This window comes from Etheostoma cragini, chromosome 14, assembly GCF_013103735.1.
Source record: "Etheostoma cragini isolate CJK2018 chromosome 14, CSU_Ecrag_1.0, whole genome shotgun sequence".
In the NCBI taxonomy this organism is placed as follows: Eukaryota; Metazoa; Chordata; class Actinopteri; order Perciformes; family Percidae; genus Etheostoma; species Etheostoma cragini.
The window spans coordinates 16,110,795-16,124,363 of NC_048420.1; the positions used below are offsets into that span (position 1 = coordinate 16,110,795).

The following is a 13,569-nucleotide window of genomic DNA, read 5'->3' on the forward strand; positions in this document are numbered from 1 at the left end:
CATATTTACCCATATTTACAAATCATTTTTAATCCTCCATTTAATACATTACTTCTACTACTAAAACTTCTGATTGTCATTTCATTGCACCAATCATGGCTCACAGCAGGCCTGTTGGGCTGTTGTGCCAGCACCAGTCACTAGTCACAGCTGGGAAAACCAATTCAGCAGCATAAATTCAAAGTTGCTACACACAAAAGGACAGCTTGCATGGGAATTCCTGAGGTCTGTTCGATCCATTAATATATGCTGCGGTTGAATGTAATTAATAATGAACGAGAAACACATGAGATGCACAGAAAGATGTGGCTATGGACTGTAGTGCTGTTACTTTTTTTGACATACTGTGGGAAGTTGCAAATATTATGGAGTCAGATATACGCTAGTGTTGGGCAGGCTAAGGTTTGCACATTTTTTAAGAAAACCAAATTTTTAACTTACCGAGGTTGAATTCAATCATGTATCAGTAACTGACTTAAAGTTAACTAAGGACATAGAAGTATTTAGCTTCAACAGGATGAGTTTTAACAAATGACACAGAAATGTACATACTGTAAAATTGCATAAATGAGGCAGAACGCCAGCAGCAAACTGTTCCTACTATAGGTGAGTTTATTCTACTTCCTCAGTCTTTAGGTGTCAGGCACCTAAGTCCATATGTGTGAATACTGCAGTTTCTTTATGCAGTCAGGGCCTCTTCCCCTTTAAGGCCCAGAGTGTGTTGACCCTGTCAGTGAGTTCATACCATAAGCAGACCCATATAGCTTCTCCTCCAGAGCCTCTGATCACGACCCTGCTGAGCTGCCGCCTCTGTTATGTAAGATTACATAACACCAGGTCTGTCTGAATGATATTTCATAACCTGGGTGTCCCACTACACTGACAATACCATCAAATCCCTTTATGAGTGCAATCTAAAGGCGCAAGGCAGGTTTGGTACGGTAAAAGTCAAATTTGAAAACAAAAAAAGATCAAGTTACCGGCTTTAGAAGGGATTTACCACCAAACCTTCCTGTTTCTTTTGCTGAAAATTACGGATGATTGGTTCCTCCGCAAAATGTTGACATCAAAGTCGTTTCCCTTCATTTTCTTAAGAGCTATAGTGGAGGTCACTAAAAGGTCAAGCCCTGGACGCCACTAAACAATAAACTGTGTATTATTGAAATCACTGCTTATGAATTCATTTAGTACACATTTAGACACTGAATATTATTAGAAAACTAGGCCAGTAACTGTTATCTAACAGCCTTGTCTATTCAATCAGATTCTTTTTTTTATTGTACATCTGCAGTATGTATTTCTGAATGACCTTGCATAACTTTGATAACCTTGCTTCATTTAACAAACACATGATAAGCAACAATTTTAAAACCAGACAAAAATGACAGAAACTAGCACCAGACGTTCCAGGTGAAAATACACCAGAAAAAACGTTGCCGGCGGATGGACAAGCACACTCCCCATGGAACGATACCAGGGGACAATCTTGGATATAGATAATGGTAAGTAATAGAGAGAATGTGGGCAGAGATAACAGGAGGCTATGTAAATAAAATAAAAACAGAGCAGGCAGATATATAACGCACAGGAGAGGAACAAGAGGAAAGGAAAGAGATGTCAGGAGATATCTGAAGCTGTTACCTGTATACTCGAGGGATGTTACAGCAGATGGACTACACTGCTAATGGACAATAGCAGACTTGTGCTATATATTGAATGCCTCTTTCCACTGTAACCCACTACTGTCGACATCTTTACATAGCAGACATGCAGTAATTTGCACTAAAGCCTCCATCTTTACCTGTACCCTCACCACATCAAACAGAAGTAATCACGCCCAAAAGTGCAGTTATAATAATGAAAAAACTTGTTGAAACAAACTTCCGTTTGTTACTTATCTTACGACCTGGAATGAATCCACCCTTATTTTTTGTTGATACCGAACCACATCTTGGACTGTGGGTTTTGTCTTTACAGGCGGACTAACAGATAGATTGGGGTTACCCGGATGAACGGATGGAAGAAGGGATAGGAAAGGGGGGAGTGAAATATGCAATGAAAGAGAAAGAAGAAGCAATCCTGCAGTACTTACGGTGTTCCCACTCCTCTAATTCGCCTCTTTGCAATACATCACCTTCAATTTCTGTGCATTTAGTAACAAAAACCATCACACAATCATTTCGTGAATATAAAACGTGATTGTGCGAATCCACGCATGCGTACGTAGGATTGACTGTCCACCACTGCCAGCTCCGTTAACTCTAAATCACACCCCAACATACTAACGCACTCATGCACAGACACACAGATACACATGACGAATACAGATAGATACACACAGAAATGCACACACTGTACCTCCTTCATGGGCTAGCCTCCCATGCAATGGCCCCCTTAAACTCGGTGATCCCTTTCCAAAGCCCTCATCTAAATGTGAGTAGAAGTAATCCTTCAAGGAGAGGCAAAGAAAATAGCGATAACACAAGATAAAGAGGAGCTGAAGAAAGAAAGAAAGACAGTGAAAAAGGGGGAGAGAGGTGGAGCGCAAGATGGCAAAGACGAACGGGACGAGGGGGGGGGGGATTAGCAACCAAGGAACACATTTCTCAAACAAGAATAAAACGAGGTGAAAAATGAATTGAAGGGAAGGTGGGGGTGAGAAGAATGCTTTAAAGAAAAAAATGGATGCATGTATGGGAAAGGAAAAGGATATGTACATACAGTATACTCACAGATGAATGAGAGGGTGACCGGGGAAGTGATGAAAAATCATGTCACAAAACTGCAAGTCTGAGTTTGACAAGAAGTCCAGTTTTTGCTCATTCTGGAGTTTTGTATTTTGTCATTTTTCCCGCGATATTGCCAATTTCCTATCCAGCCGTCCCTCCTTCCTATGTCTATCCCCTCCTGGTCCCCCTTCTCTTCTCTTCCCCCTCCTGTTTTCTTGCCAGTGCCGGTACTCTTGCTCCTACCTCTCTCTCTCTTTCTCTGTCTTCTCCTGCAGACCATGCTCTCCATTTTCCCCTCATTCTTTGCCTCTGTCCCCTTCATCTGTCCATTCATTGGACACTCTTTTCCTTTTTTAAAACCTTTACAATACAGATACGATTCAAAAAATGGTTTCTAAACAAAAGTTGAGTTCTGACAAAAAAATACTGCTGGAGTATAGAAAAAAACTGTTAACCGGAAAGGACAAACGATTTGTGGCATTCAGTCTAACGCAGCAACAATCCATGGCCTGCATTTTTCAGGGGCGCCACGCATAACAGGGGGGGGTGATGGTGCCTCCGTACATGAGGGCAAAACCAAAAGCAAAGAATGGCAAGCAAAAGAAAAGGAAGGAATAAAACCGAGCTCTTTGCAGTCGGTCTCCAGTGAAAGTGGATAGCAAGCGCGCTTGAGAGGAAGGAGTGGGAAGGACCGCGGGGTGTGTGTGAAGAGGTGGGAGGAGAGAGAAAGCAGAGCCAGCGAGAAGACAGACAGAGAGAGAGAGAGAGAGAATGACTAGGGATTCATGAAGAAATATGAGGGAGGGATGAAGGAGGAGTGTGTTGGTGGGGAGAGGAAAGAGGAGGGGGCAGGAATAGGCATACATTTTTTTATGATCACAGTATTTGAATATAGTACTTTTTCATTTTTCACCCCTCTGTTCCACGGCTAATACCTTTCTTTTCTGTGAGAAAAAAATAGACAGGAAGAAAGAAGGAGAGAAAAAAACCACTGTGTGCTTTGTCTCCCGCCCCTGCCGTTCCTTTTCCTGGTTTCCTTTCTGCTCAGACTCTCCTCTATTTTCTGCACGTGCACTTGAACTCTAAATCCTGTTTGCTTCCCCTCCCCTCCCCCCCCCCTCTCTCTCTCTCTAACTGCGCATCTGTGTGTCTCTGCCTCTCTCTGTCCTAGGCAGAGGCTTGAAATAGTGCTAGCAGGCAGGAGAAAGCGGGAGGGAAAAGGAGAGAGCGAGGGGGACAAAAAAGGGGAGAGAGATGTTGAGAGGGGGGGAGGGGAAGAAGCTTATGGGCTGACATTGAGAGCACAGGGCTGCTCTGTGTGTGTGTGTGTGTCTGTGTGTGGGTGTGTGTGTGTGTGTGTGTGTGTGTGAACATGTCTGCACATTTGTAAACTCACATTTAGCTACCTTGGCTTTAGATGCAGTGTTTCACACAGTGGTGGTAATCCGCATATCAACTTAGCCTACATACCAGAAAAGACATTCATGACTTTTTGGGGTCAAGGAAACTAAATCATTAAAACGGCAGGATTTTCTGTATTTAAACTTAAGCAATGCTTTGGAGACAACCAATAGAATAGTGCTGCAAGGAAGGATTGGATGTTCAATATTAATTAGTCAAACTATTATTTTCTTCACTGATCATTCAATAAAAAATGTAATATATAATGAAAGAGTTTTATCTCAAACTACCAGATCCAAAAAGTTGCCTTCAAACTGCTTATCTTTTAAATTGAAAATCAAAACCACAAATTGATTCAATTTACAATGATATGAGACGGGGGAAGCAGCAACTCCTCACATTTAAGAAGCTGTTTCAAGCTGTTTAGTATTTTTACCAAAGATTACAACATTTACACAATGAATTGATTGCTTTTTTGTCAACAGACTAATCAATTAATTAAAAGAAATCTGAATAAACACCTCCTGTTATGTGTATTTTAATCTTCAGTTCAAGCCTGCAAGCCTGAAAGCCACATGTCCGATTTGGCTAAGATGGTAATTGTAGATAATTGTTGGTATTTTCCAATGTAAAAAGAAAAGGGACTTGATCGATTAATGCCTCCACAGAAACTTAAAACCTTAGAGTTCTGATAACAACTATTACTTTCATTCATTTATCAAGTTAACATTTGCTTGTTACAATTAAAAAAAAATGCTTGCTTTCTATGTTTTACTTCACTATAGAACGACTACTCTGCAGGTTTATTGGCTACATGTGAGAATATGTAGCACAACCTTAATTTCTGGTATGGCATTTGCCATTCTTTTATTTATTTATTTTTTACATTTTAAGCACAAAAGTACAACTAACATGAGGTGAACCTGAGAGATTTCTGAATGTATAGCTCCTGTAAAAACCTATTCTGTAGTTATGCTGAATTTACATGTAATTCACAGGTTGCCTGCTGACATTGTTGCAGGTTGACCGAGGGTGACATGAATAATGCTTTGAGATCATTTCATTAATTCTACTAATAGGCGGTAAGGGATTAAGGCAAAAAAAGGTGAGAACAGAAAAGAAAGAAGGCAGGTCATTGGAGGGTAAAGACCGAAATTGGTTGATTGGGAAGCTTTCACTGTATGCCGTCTTTAGACATAACTACACATTTGTGCCAGCTATGAGAGTGTTTATGAAAAAAACACTGAAAGTAAGTTACTGCAAACTGCCTTGTTTTCCAAGTTCACCTTGGCAAATTGAGGACTAGCCGAAATCTAGAAGGATGACCAAAAGCAATTATATTTTATGAAAAGCGTTATCTCATGGTCATCCTTTCAAATGTATCATCATTTACATTAACCTCTGTACTTCTTTTAAGCCATAAAGTAAATTTTACACATCAACTGCAGTCTATGCAGCAAATAAAAGCAACTTAAAAGCTGGTAAAAAAGGAAAAGAAACTAAAAGGTTACTAACCATCCACTGGTGGTGTCTTCCCCACCGAGCTGCTTTCTCCTGCCTGCTGACTGCAGCACACTTCTTGAAAGGGCTTTGGGTTTGTCTGGTAAAACGGAGAAGTCGGCCAGAGATGTGAGGGTGCCCCGACACTACCCTCTGCTGGGACTCAACGAGAACAGCTTACACCCAGCATCGTCAAAGTGAAAAGGCTCTTTTTTTAAAAACAATTTTTAACCATTAATTCGACACGTATACTACGTGATTACAATATGCATGGTGACTATTACCGTTAGCTAGCTAGTTAGTATTATACTTTGGTTTAAGGGCTGAGTATCCTTCCTTCAACAGCATTAGCTGCCATCGGCTCAATTCTATCCCAAAGTAACCTACCGCCTGTCTCTCGGCTTTGTAGGTATATAAAAGTTAGATATTTGTTATTAGGCCTAGCTAGGCCTACTTGATATTAAGCGAGCTGTAGGCTATGTGTGGGTAATTATCAGAGCCCTTATGACCTGAGTTCTAGCCGTTATAGCTACTAGCTAACGTTTGGAAAGAGTTCCAACGTTCCAACACCTGATTGTGACGGGCGGTGCATTTTGCCTCCTATGGCCACTAGCATGACTATTTAAAATTGAATTTTAAGCTCACCCTTAACTCCAATTAGCCCTTTAAATGCCCAGTGTCACGGTGAAGGATGTCAAAAATCAGGAGTTTGTCGGAGCGCTTTTCTCAACAAGTATGTACAGCTCAAAACCAGCCTACTCTACCTGACTGGCTGATATCCACCTGTCAATCACGCAGGCAGATGGTGTATGTAAAAGAGGCTTAAAACAGCTGTTGACCTTGAGGAAAATAAGTTGTATTTGTGTGCATTTAAAGCTGGAGTTACTGATTTCAAGTGTCATTAATGTTTTATTTATTGAAACAATATGTAAAAGCGTAACATGTAGCGTACAGTAAGGCCTCTAAACCAAGTAATTATGTGAATTATGGCATATAGCTAGACAAGTGTATTTTTTGTATTTTACACAAACATTCGGACCAAAGAAACAAGCACTCTCACATCCAGCTCTGCCCTGTTTGTTTGGCTGACAGATTGTGGTGAAAAAAGTAAAAACAATAATGAGCATAGTTTCAAAACAGACAATTCTACCTTACATCCTGGTAAGATGAAACAACACTACAGAAAGCCTAATATACAATAGGAGGCCGGAATGAGCAAAGGTACGTTTGGAGAAGAAAGGGCACAGAATTTAATGAAAAGAACCTCTGTCCAACTGTTAAGCATGGGGGGAGGATCAATCATGCTTTGGAGTTGTATTGCAGCCAGCGGCACAGGGAACATTTCACGAGTAGAAGGAAAAATGAATTCGATAAAAATTCAGCAAATTTTGGATGCTAACTTGATGCCATCTGTGAAAAAGCTGAAGTTAAAGAGAAGATGGCTTCTACAAATGGATAACGATCCAAAACACACCTCAAAATCGGCGGATGGATTACATCAAGAGGCGTAAACTGAAGGTTTTGCCATGGCCTTCACAATCTCCTGACCTCAACATAATTGAAAATCCATGGATAGACCTTTAAAGAGCAGTGCGTGACGGACAGCTCAGAAATCTTAAAGAACTGGAAGACTTTTGGAACGAAGAATGGCCGAAGATACCTCAAACAAGAATGGAAAGACTCTTGGCTGGCTACAAGAAGCATTTACAAGCTGTGATACTTGGCAAAGGGGGCAGTACAAGGTAGTAACTCTGCAAGGTGCCCAAAGTTTTGCAGACGCCATTTTTGTTGTTTGCTGTTATTTTGAAAGTGTAAATGATTGAAATAATAACTTATTTTTGTGACATATTATACGAATGTCTAATCTGTCGCTTGATGCCTTTTTGGCTTTATTGGCATAAGCCAATATAAACTACAATTTACAATGAGTGCATCCAAACACTATGGAAACACTAACTAGATGTCATGATTGTTCAACACGTTACTAAGACACCGAATGGTAGTGTTTTTGTATGCATGTTACTATATCCACTCCACATATGTGTGGCACAACAGTGGCTCCCTTATAATGATAAGTAAGCTAAACCTATGCTGTAATGCTAGTATTTACATGCTTAAGTTAGATATACATTGTCATTCCATCCCTAAATCATTTTTATGACCAATGCACATGCTTCCCTGTTTGATAAGGCTGCTTGGCTCTCCACTCTGCTCTCTCGGTCTTTCCCTTTATTTGTTAAGGGTTCCCTTAGCAAACAAGAAACAGCTAAGTTTACAAAGCGCCATCTGAGGAATGCATGCAAAGAATCCAGACAAGTGAAATGCAGGTATGCTTTACTGCTTATTTACTCAAGTTTGCTTATGTCCCATATCACTCCAGTGCCAACAATAACTGAGGACAAAAAGAATTGTATAGGGAAGCACGTGTCTATAGTACAATAAGTACAAATGAAATATGATACATGGATATTTTGCATAAGTTTAAGGTCGGTTCTTAATAGAAACTCATTAGGAATTCCAAGACAGCAGAGACCTTGTGACAGCACAGAATGGATACAGAGAACACAGTATTACCCTGAAAGAGCAATGCAGACAAACAAAACAAGTTTAGTGGATGATAATGTTAATTTTTTAATCATTAGTCCAATTCTTCTGAATATTATGCCTTAACATTGAGATTATACATGGGATGTATTTGGATGAAAAAATAATACATTGGGTGTTCTAAAAAAAAGGTATGAACACTGAGTGTGGTGTTGTAATGTCAGCTAGACTGTGGATGGGGGACTGTGTGTTTAGTTGCTGCGCATGGTGGTGCTGATCCAGCTGTTGTAACGGCACACACGGGCGTAGACGCTGGGGTGTCCTTGCATAGCACAGTCATAACCCCAGGACACCACTCCTTGCAGCTGACCATTACATACCAGAGGACCGCCAGAGTCTCCCTGCAACACAGGCAGACCAAAAAGTTATGGATTTAAATCAAGGTCAAAGTCAGGGTTTTTATTTTTGCCATTTGCTCAAGTTCAACTTACAAGCGCATTGGAAGACTTGTGCGGCTCACTCAGTCAATAAAAAAGCATTAAAAAAGACTCAGACAAAGACACAGCTGATAAAAAGTCCACATACTAATAAATGACAATAAGTACAATAAATACAGAAATGCAAAGAGCAAACTTGTGCCCATGATCATTGCACAGAAAGATGAGGTAGGTGTGCGTGTGTGTGTGTGCCCACACGTGTGGTCTCAATGTGTCAGAGTCTGAGTCTATCACTGTAAGTGGTAATAGTAAAAACATGGTACGTTCTGTTGTCATAGGGTGCACTGCAACTATGACAATAGGTGACAGTTGCTCTCTAAATAAAGATCCAACCCTGTTTCAGCTTTAAGTGTGGCCAGAAGAGTGTGGAAAATATGTACTAATATCACCTATGTAGTATGATAAAAGCACTATGTTGACAGCTTCATTAAAATCACATTGATCACATACCATTAAAATGTGAGGGTTAACATGTATCGTTTGCTATACTGTTTCATCATCTTCCTGCAATCAATCATACAGACACAGCAGTGGCAACATAAAAAAGTGGGTACACTGGAAATGTATTTTTAATTCTAATTACAGGATTTAGAATGGCTGAATGTAACATTTGCCTTATAGTAAAAAACTAAGTGCTATAATGTCCTTGTGTGTGCTCAGCACGGTACAGAGCGACAGACTTTTTGTACTGCTGGAAGAGATGCACACTCATGCACCACCTGACTTCCCTATGTGTTCACTGTGGTTTAGTCCAACTCACTTGGCAGCTGCTGGCACCGCCGTGCATGAATCCGGAGCAAACCATGTTCTCAGTGAAGAGCTGGGGGTAGGCATTCCTGCAGATCCTGTCATCGATGATGGGCTGCCGCAGACACTGCAGCCTGTCAGGAAAGTTGCCTGTGGAGCGGGAAGGCATTATGTAACTATTACATTTAATCTGTATAACAGGTAAAAAATGTAGTGTTACTGATAAGAGTAATGCAGTGAGTTGATAAATTGATATGTCAATATTCTTATATCAGTTAACACAAAGTGTGTGATATGTATGTATTAAGGGGAACTCCAGCTTTTCGGTACTGAACTTCCATAAAGTAGGGGGACTTGGAAAGAACAAAACCACCCCCCTGTCTCCTAAATACCCACTTCTGTCACACCTAAAACCTCCATTAATGCAAGCATTTAATTAAAAAATCTCATCTCAACCGCAAGCCAAAGAATTCTGATGTTATTGTCAGGGTTACTTTTTCATACTTTGAAAAATTCTAATTAGAGCCACAAAAGACATTACACAACGGTTGAAAGATATTACTCATAAGGAGTGCACAAAACTTCCCTGTAAAATGGTGGATTGACCCTTTAAGCATTCTATTTGCTTATAGTCTTATACTATCATCATGCTTTTTGTGCTGCACCTGTACCCAGCTTACGTCTAACTATCCACCTTCTATAGTTTGGTGGTTATCCACACAGTGACCTGGTTAGGCTGTGCAGGGTTGCTGCTGTTGAACAGTTCTTTGAGATTTAATGCCATGCTGCATGAGTCAAACTACACCTCTCTTCTCTCCCCTCCTTACTCTCTCAGCTTCCAGACATGACTTACTTCCGTTGGCGGAGGTGTTGCCCCAACCAGACACCAGGCAGTTCTCGTCGGCCTCAGGACAGCGAGAGGGCAGGGCCACGGTCTGAACGTTGCTGTTGAGGGTGGCGGGGCGGCTCAGTTTGATCAGCATGATGTCGTTGTCCAGGTTGTAGCTGTTGTACTGTGGGTGCTTGATCATCTTGGCACCATCAATCCACTGCTCAGTGCCCTCATTCACAGCAATGTTGTGCTCGCCAAGACGGACCTGGATACGACTGGTGGAAGCATGAAAGTTCTGTTTTCTTAAAAAATTCTGCATAGAGTATCATATCATATAGACATAAAGTTAATGAGCTCATTACAAAGCATAAAGGAAGATTACATTTGCAATCATACTGTGTGTGTGTGTGTGTGAGTGTGTGTGTGTGTGTGGGGGGGGGGGGGGGGGGGGGGGGGGTCTGCTGGATTCCATTGAAATTCCATGAAAAATGTTAATTTATTTCATTAATGCAATTAGTATTGACTTAATGCTAATCAAGCTAGCCACAATACTAGCTGTCTGAAGCTAATGTTGCTAAAATAATAAATAATTGTTAATTGCAGTTGGGCTACCTGTTATGTACTTTACTCTTTATTTGTACTCTTGTGGACTATGTGTCTATGTGTGTATATAATTTTACTAAATGAAGTACTGTTGTACTGTACTTCCTAGTGGACTAAATGCTGATATTTTACTACCGATATGTTGTTTCTTCCTGTAAAGAGGGACAAGGAGGTAATTAAAAGTTAGTCAATATTTTCCTTGACATTGGACTAACCCATTTTACAATCCATTTAGTATCTTTTTTTCTTCACAGTTTTACTATTGCTCACAATAAAAAACTTAAAAGGCAAACTTCTGTTTTTTACTTTTACTGGAAGTGTGTTAAGCTTAGTCTATATGGAGCTAGATTTGTTTCTTTATTACATGCGAGAAAATAAATGATCTGAAAGAAAAAAATATTTTTTTTTTATCATAGTGACAACATATAGCATTTTATGAGAGAAAAAAAAAATTCAGACATTTTTTTCACACTGACAGCAAAAGATATATATTTCAGTTTAAAGAAAAGTATTTTGAGAAAGATGTTTTTTATTGGAGTGAAAACCTTTCCACTCAAATATTTTTTTTTCTCATAAAATGCTTTATTGCTATCAGTGTGATAACTTTCTCTCAGATCATTAATTTTCTCGCGTGTAATAAAGAAACAAATCAAGCTCCATATGTCTATGGCTGAGGGATTAAGCAGGCAAAAAGGCATGCTAGGAAAGCTGTCCCATCCACACTAAACCCAATCTACATGTGCTCTATCTGCCACTGCAGCTGTACTTCCAGAATTGGCTTATACAGTCATCAAAACCTTATAAATGAAGGAGAAGATGGTCTTCATCGGACACAATGGACAACCATAAACATGCCTGTGCACCTACAGAGGGAAGAAGACCAATAAAAACCCTGGTCCTGGCACATCACTGTTGAGTCTTTCTTTAACATTAAGAAATTTCACAGACATTTAAGATGGTGAACGCGATATAATTTTGACTTCCTGTACTTACGACTTGTAGCAGTGAGCAGCCGACACCACCCACTGGCTGGAGATGAGGGATCCACCGCAGAAGTGGTATCCAGCGTTCAGGGATACCTGGTAGGGAACAGAGTTTCTGGGACACTCATACCCGCCGACAATCTTATCATCCTCACCTGCAGCAACTGAAACGGCATGTGAGGTATGACATATGGATTACAACTTAGAAATACTTAACCCTGTCCATGAATTAAAAATACATAAACTACAAAAAGGTTTGGAGCAGTAAAACTACTTCAACTACTACTACAGTTCTGTAAAACAGTACATAAGAGTACATTTAAAGGTATTTTTCAAAACAGGAGATCAAAATATAATTTGATTGGTCTCTTACATGCTGCTCCAAGCAAAGCCAGAAATATCAGCGACTTCATGGTGACTTTCCTCAGAATATAAGAAAAAGTTCACCCTGTATCTCTTTATATACACCTGTCTTGCCCATTATGTTCCCAAATGTCTCAAGGTCAGGAAGTTAAAACACAAAACTCTGTTCTGGGAAAGAGCCATATGGCTTAAGGCAACAAGACCTTGATGTCGTACATATATGTCGTATATATGTCATATTCAGTAGAGAATCAGTCCAGTTTTAGATGGTGATGTGTAAAAAAAAAAAGAATTCACATTTCTTACATTAACAATATTTGTCCAGAAATATAGAAGCTTACTTTAACTGTTGATATGTGCGGCAGCAGTCTGCAGGTGTGAGCTGCAGGAACATTCTAATAGGTTTCTCCATAGACAACCTGATAAGAAAGATAATTTTGAAAACTGCAACAGTGACACTAGGAAAAAGGCAATGTAACAAAGAGTAGTACAGATAGAATACTATGTACATTCGTGGTTTCCCAAACAGGGACCACAAGATCATTATTGCAGGAAAAGTAACTAAAAAAACAATATCACACATTAAAATGTATGGTGGATATTTATATATATTCACTTAAAAATCACAAGTGTTACAGTGAGGGTAAAAGAGTATTTGATCCTCTGCCGATTTTGTACGTTTGCTGACAAAGAAGTGATCAATCTATAATTTTAACGGTAGATTTATTTGAACAATGAGACCGAACAAGAAAATCCCCCAAAAAACATGTCAAAAATGTTATAAATTGATTTGCATTTTAATGCAGAAAATATTAATTTGACCCCTCTGCAAATAATGCCTTAGTACTTGACCCTTGTTGGCGATCACAGAGGTCAGAAATCTCATGTAGTTGGCCACCAGGTTTGCACATATCTCAGGAGGGATTTTGTCCCACTCCTCTTTCGTCAGCCTCCTCCTCGAGGCTGACGTCTGGCAACTCGAACCTTCAGCTCCCTCCACAGATTTTCTATTGGATTAAGGTCTGGAGACTGGCTAGGCCACTCCAGGACCTTAATGTGCTTCTTCTTGAACCACTCCTTTGTTGCCTTGGCCATGTGTTTTGGGTCATTGTCATGCTGGAATACCCATCCAAGACCCATTTTCAATGCCCTGGCTGAGGGAAGGAGGTTCTCACCCGAGATTTGACGGTACATGGCCCCGTCCATTGTTCCTCTCAGCTCTCTGTATAAAAGACATCTGGGAGCTAGATATGCATTTTTCTGGATTTTCTTGTTAGTCTGTCTCTCACTGTTCAAAAATAACTACCATTAAAATTATAGACAGGTCATTTCTTTGTCAGTGGGCAAAAATACATCGGCAGGCGATCAAA

At 40.0% G+C, this 13,569-nt stretch overlaps 1 protein-coding gene and 1 long non-coding RNA gene across 2 annotated transcripts; both read right to left on the reverse strand.

The window, feature by feature from the left end:
• Positions 1-4,123: 4,123 nt before the first annotated feature.
• Positions 4,124-6,397, reverse strand: LOC117956650. The gene is made up of 3 exons (XR_004659330.1): positions 6,276-6,397; positions 5,646-5,838; positions 4,124-4,191 (listed from the first exon to the last, which is right to left on the reverse strand). It is a non-coding gene; the product is annotated as an uncharacterized LOC117956650 (long non-coding RNA).
• A 1,851-nt stretch (positions 6,398-8,248) lies between these two features.
• LOC117957103 (trypsin-like) lies at positions 8,249-12,402 on the reverse strand. Its single transcript, XM_034892673.1, has 5 exons — positions 12,210-12,402; positions 11,847-12,000; positions 10,272-10,525; positions 9,432-9,568; positions 8,249-8,575 (listed from the first exon to the last, which is right to left on the reverse strand). The coding sequence occupies exons 1-5, from the start codon at positions 12,247-12,249 to the stop codon at positions 8,426-8,428; spliced, it is 735 nt and encodes a 244-aa protein (XP_034748564.1). The 5' UTR covers positions 12,250-12,402; the 3' UTR covers positions 8,249-8,425.
• Between the last annotated feature and the right edge of the window lie 1,167 nt (positions 12,403-13,569).

Excerpts from the sequence above, each read along its gene's own strand:
- LOC117957103 (XM_034892673.1), bottom strand. The coding sequence starts at position 12,249 with ATGAAGTCGCTGATATTTCTGGCTTTGCTTGGAGCAGCAT. Across the intron at positions 10,526-11,846 it reads GCTGCTCACTGCTACAAGTC|TCGTATCCAGGTCCGTCTTG; the intron begins GTAAGTACAGGA and ends TGCTTCCACCAG. Across the intron at positions 9,569-10,271 it reads CAACACCTCCGCCAACGGAA|GCAACTTTCCTGACAGGCTG; the intron begins GTAAGTCATGTC and ends CCCGCTCCACAG.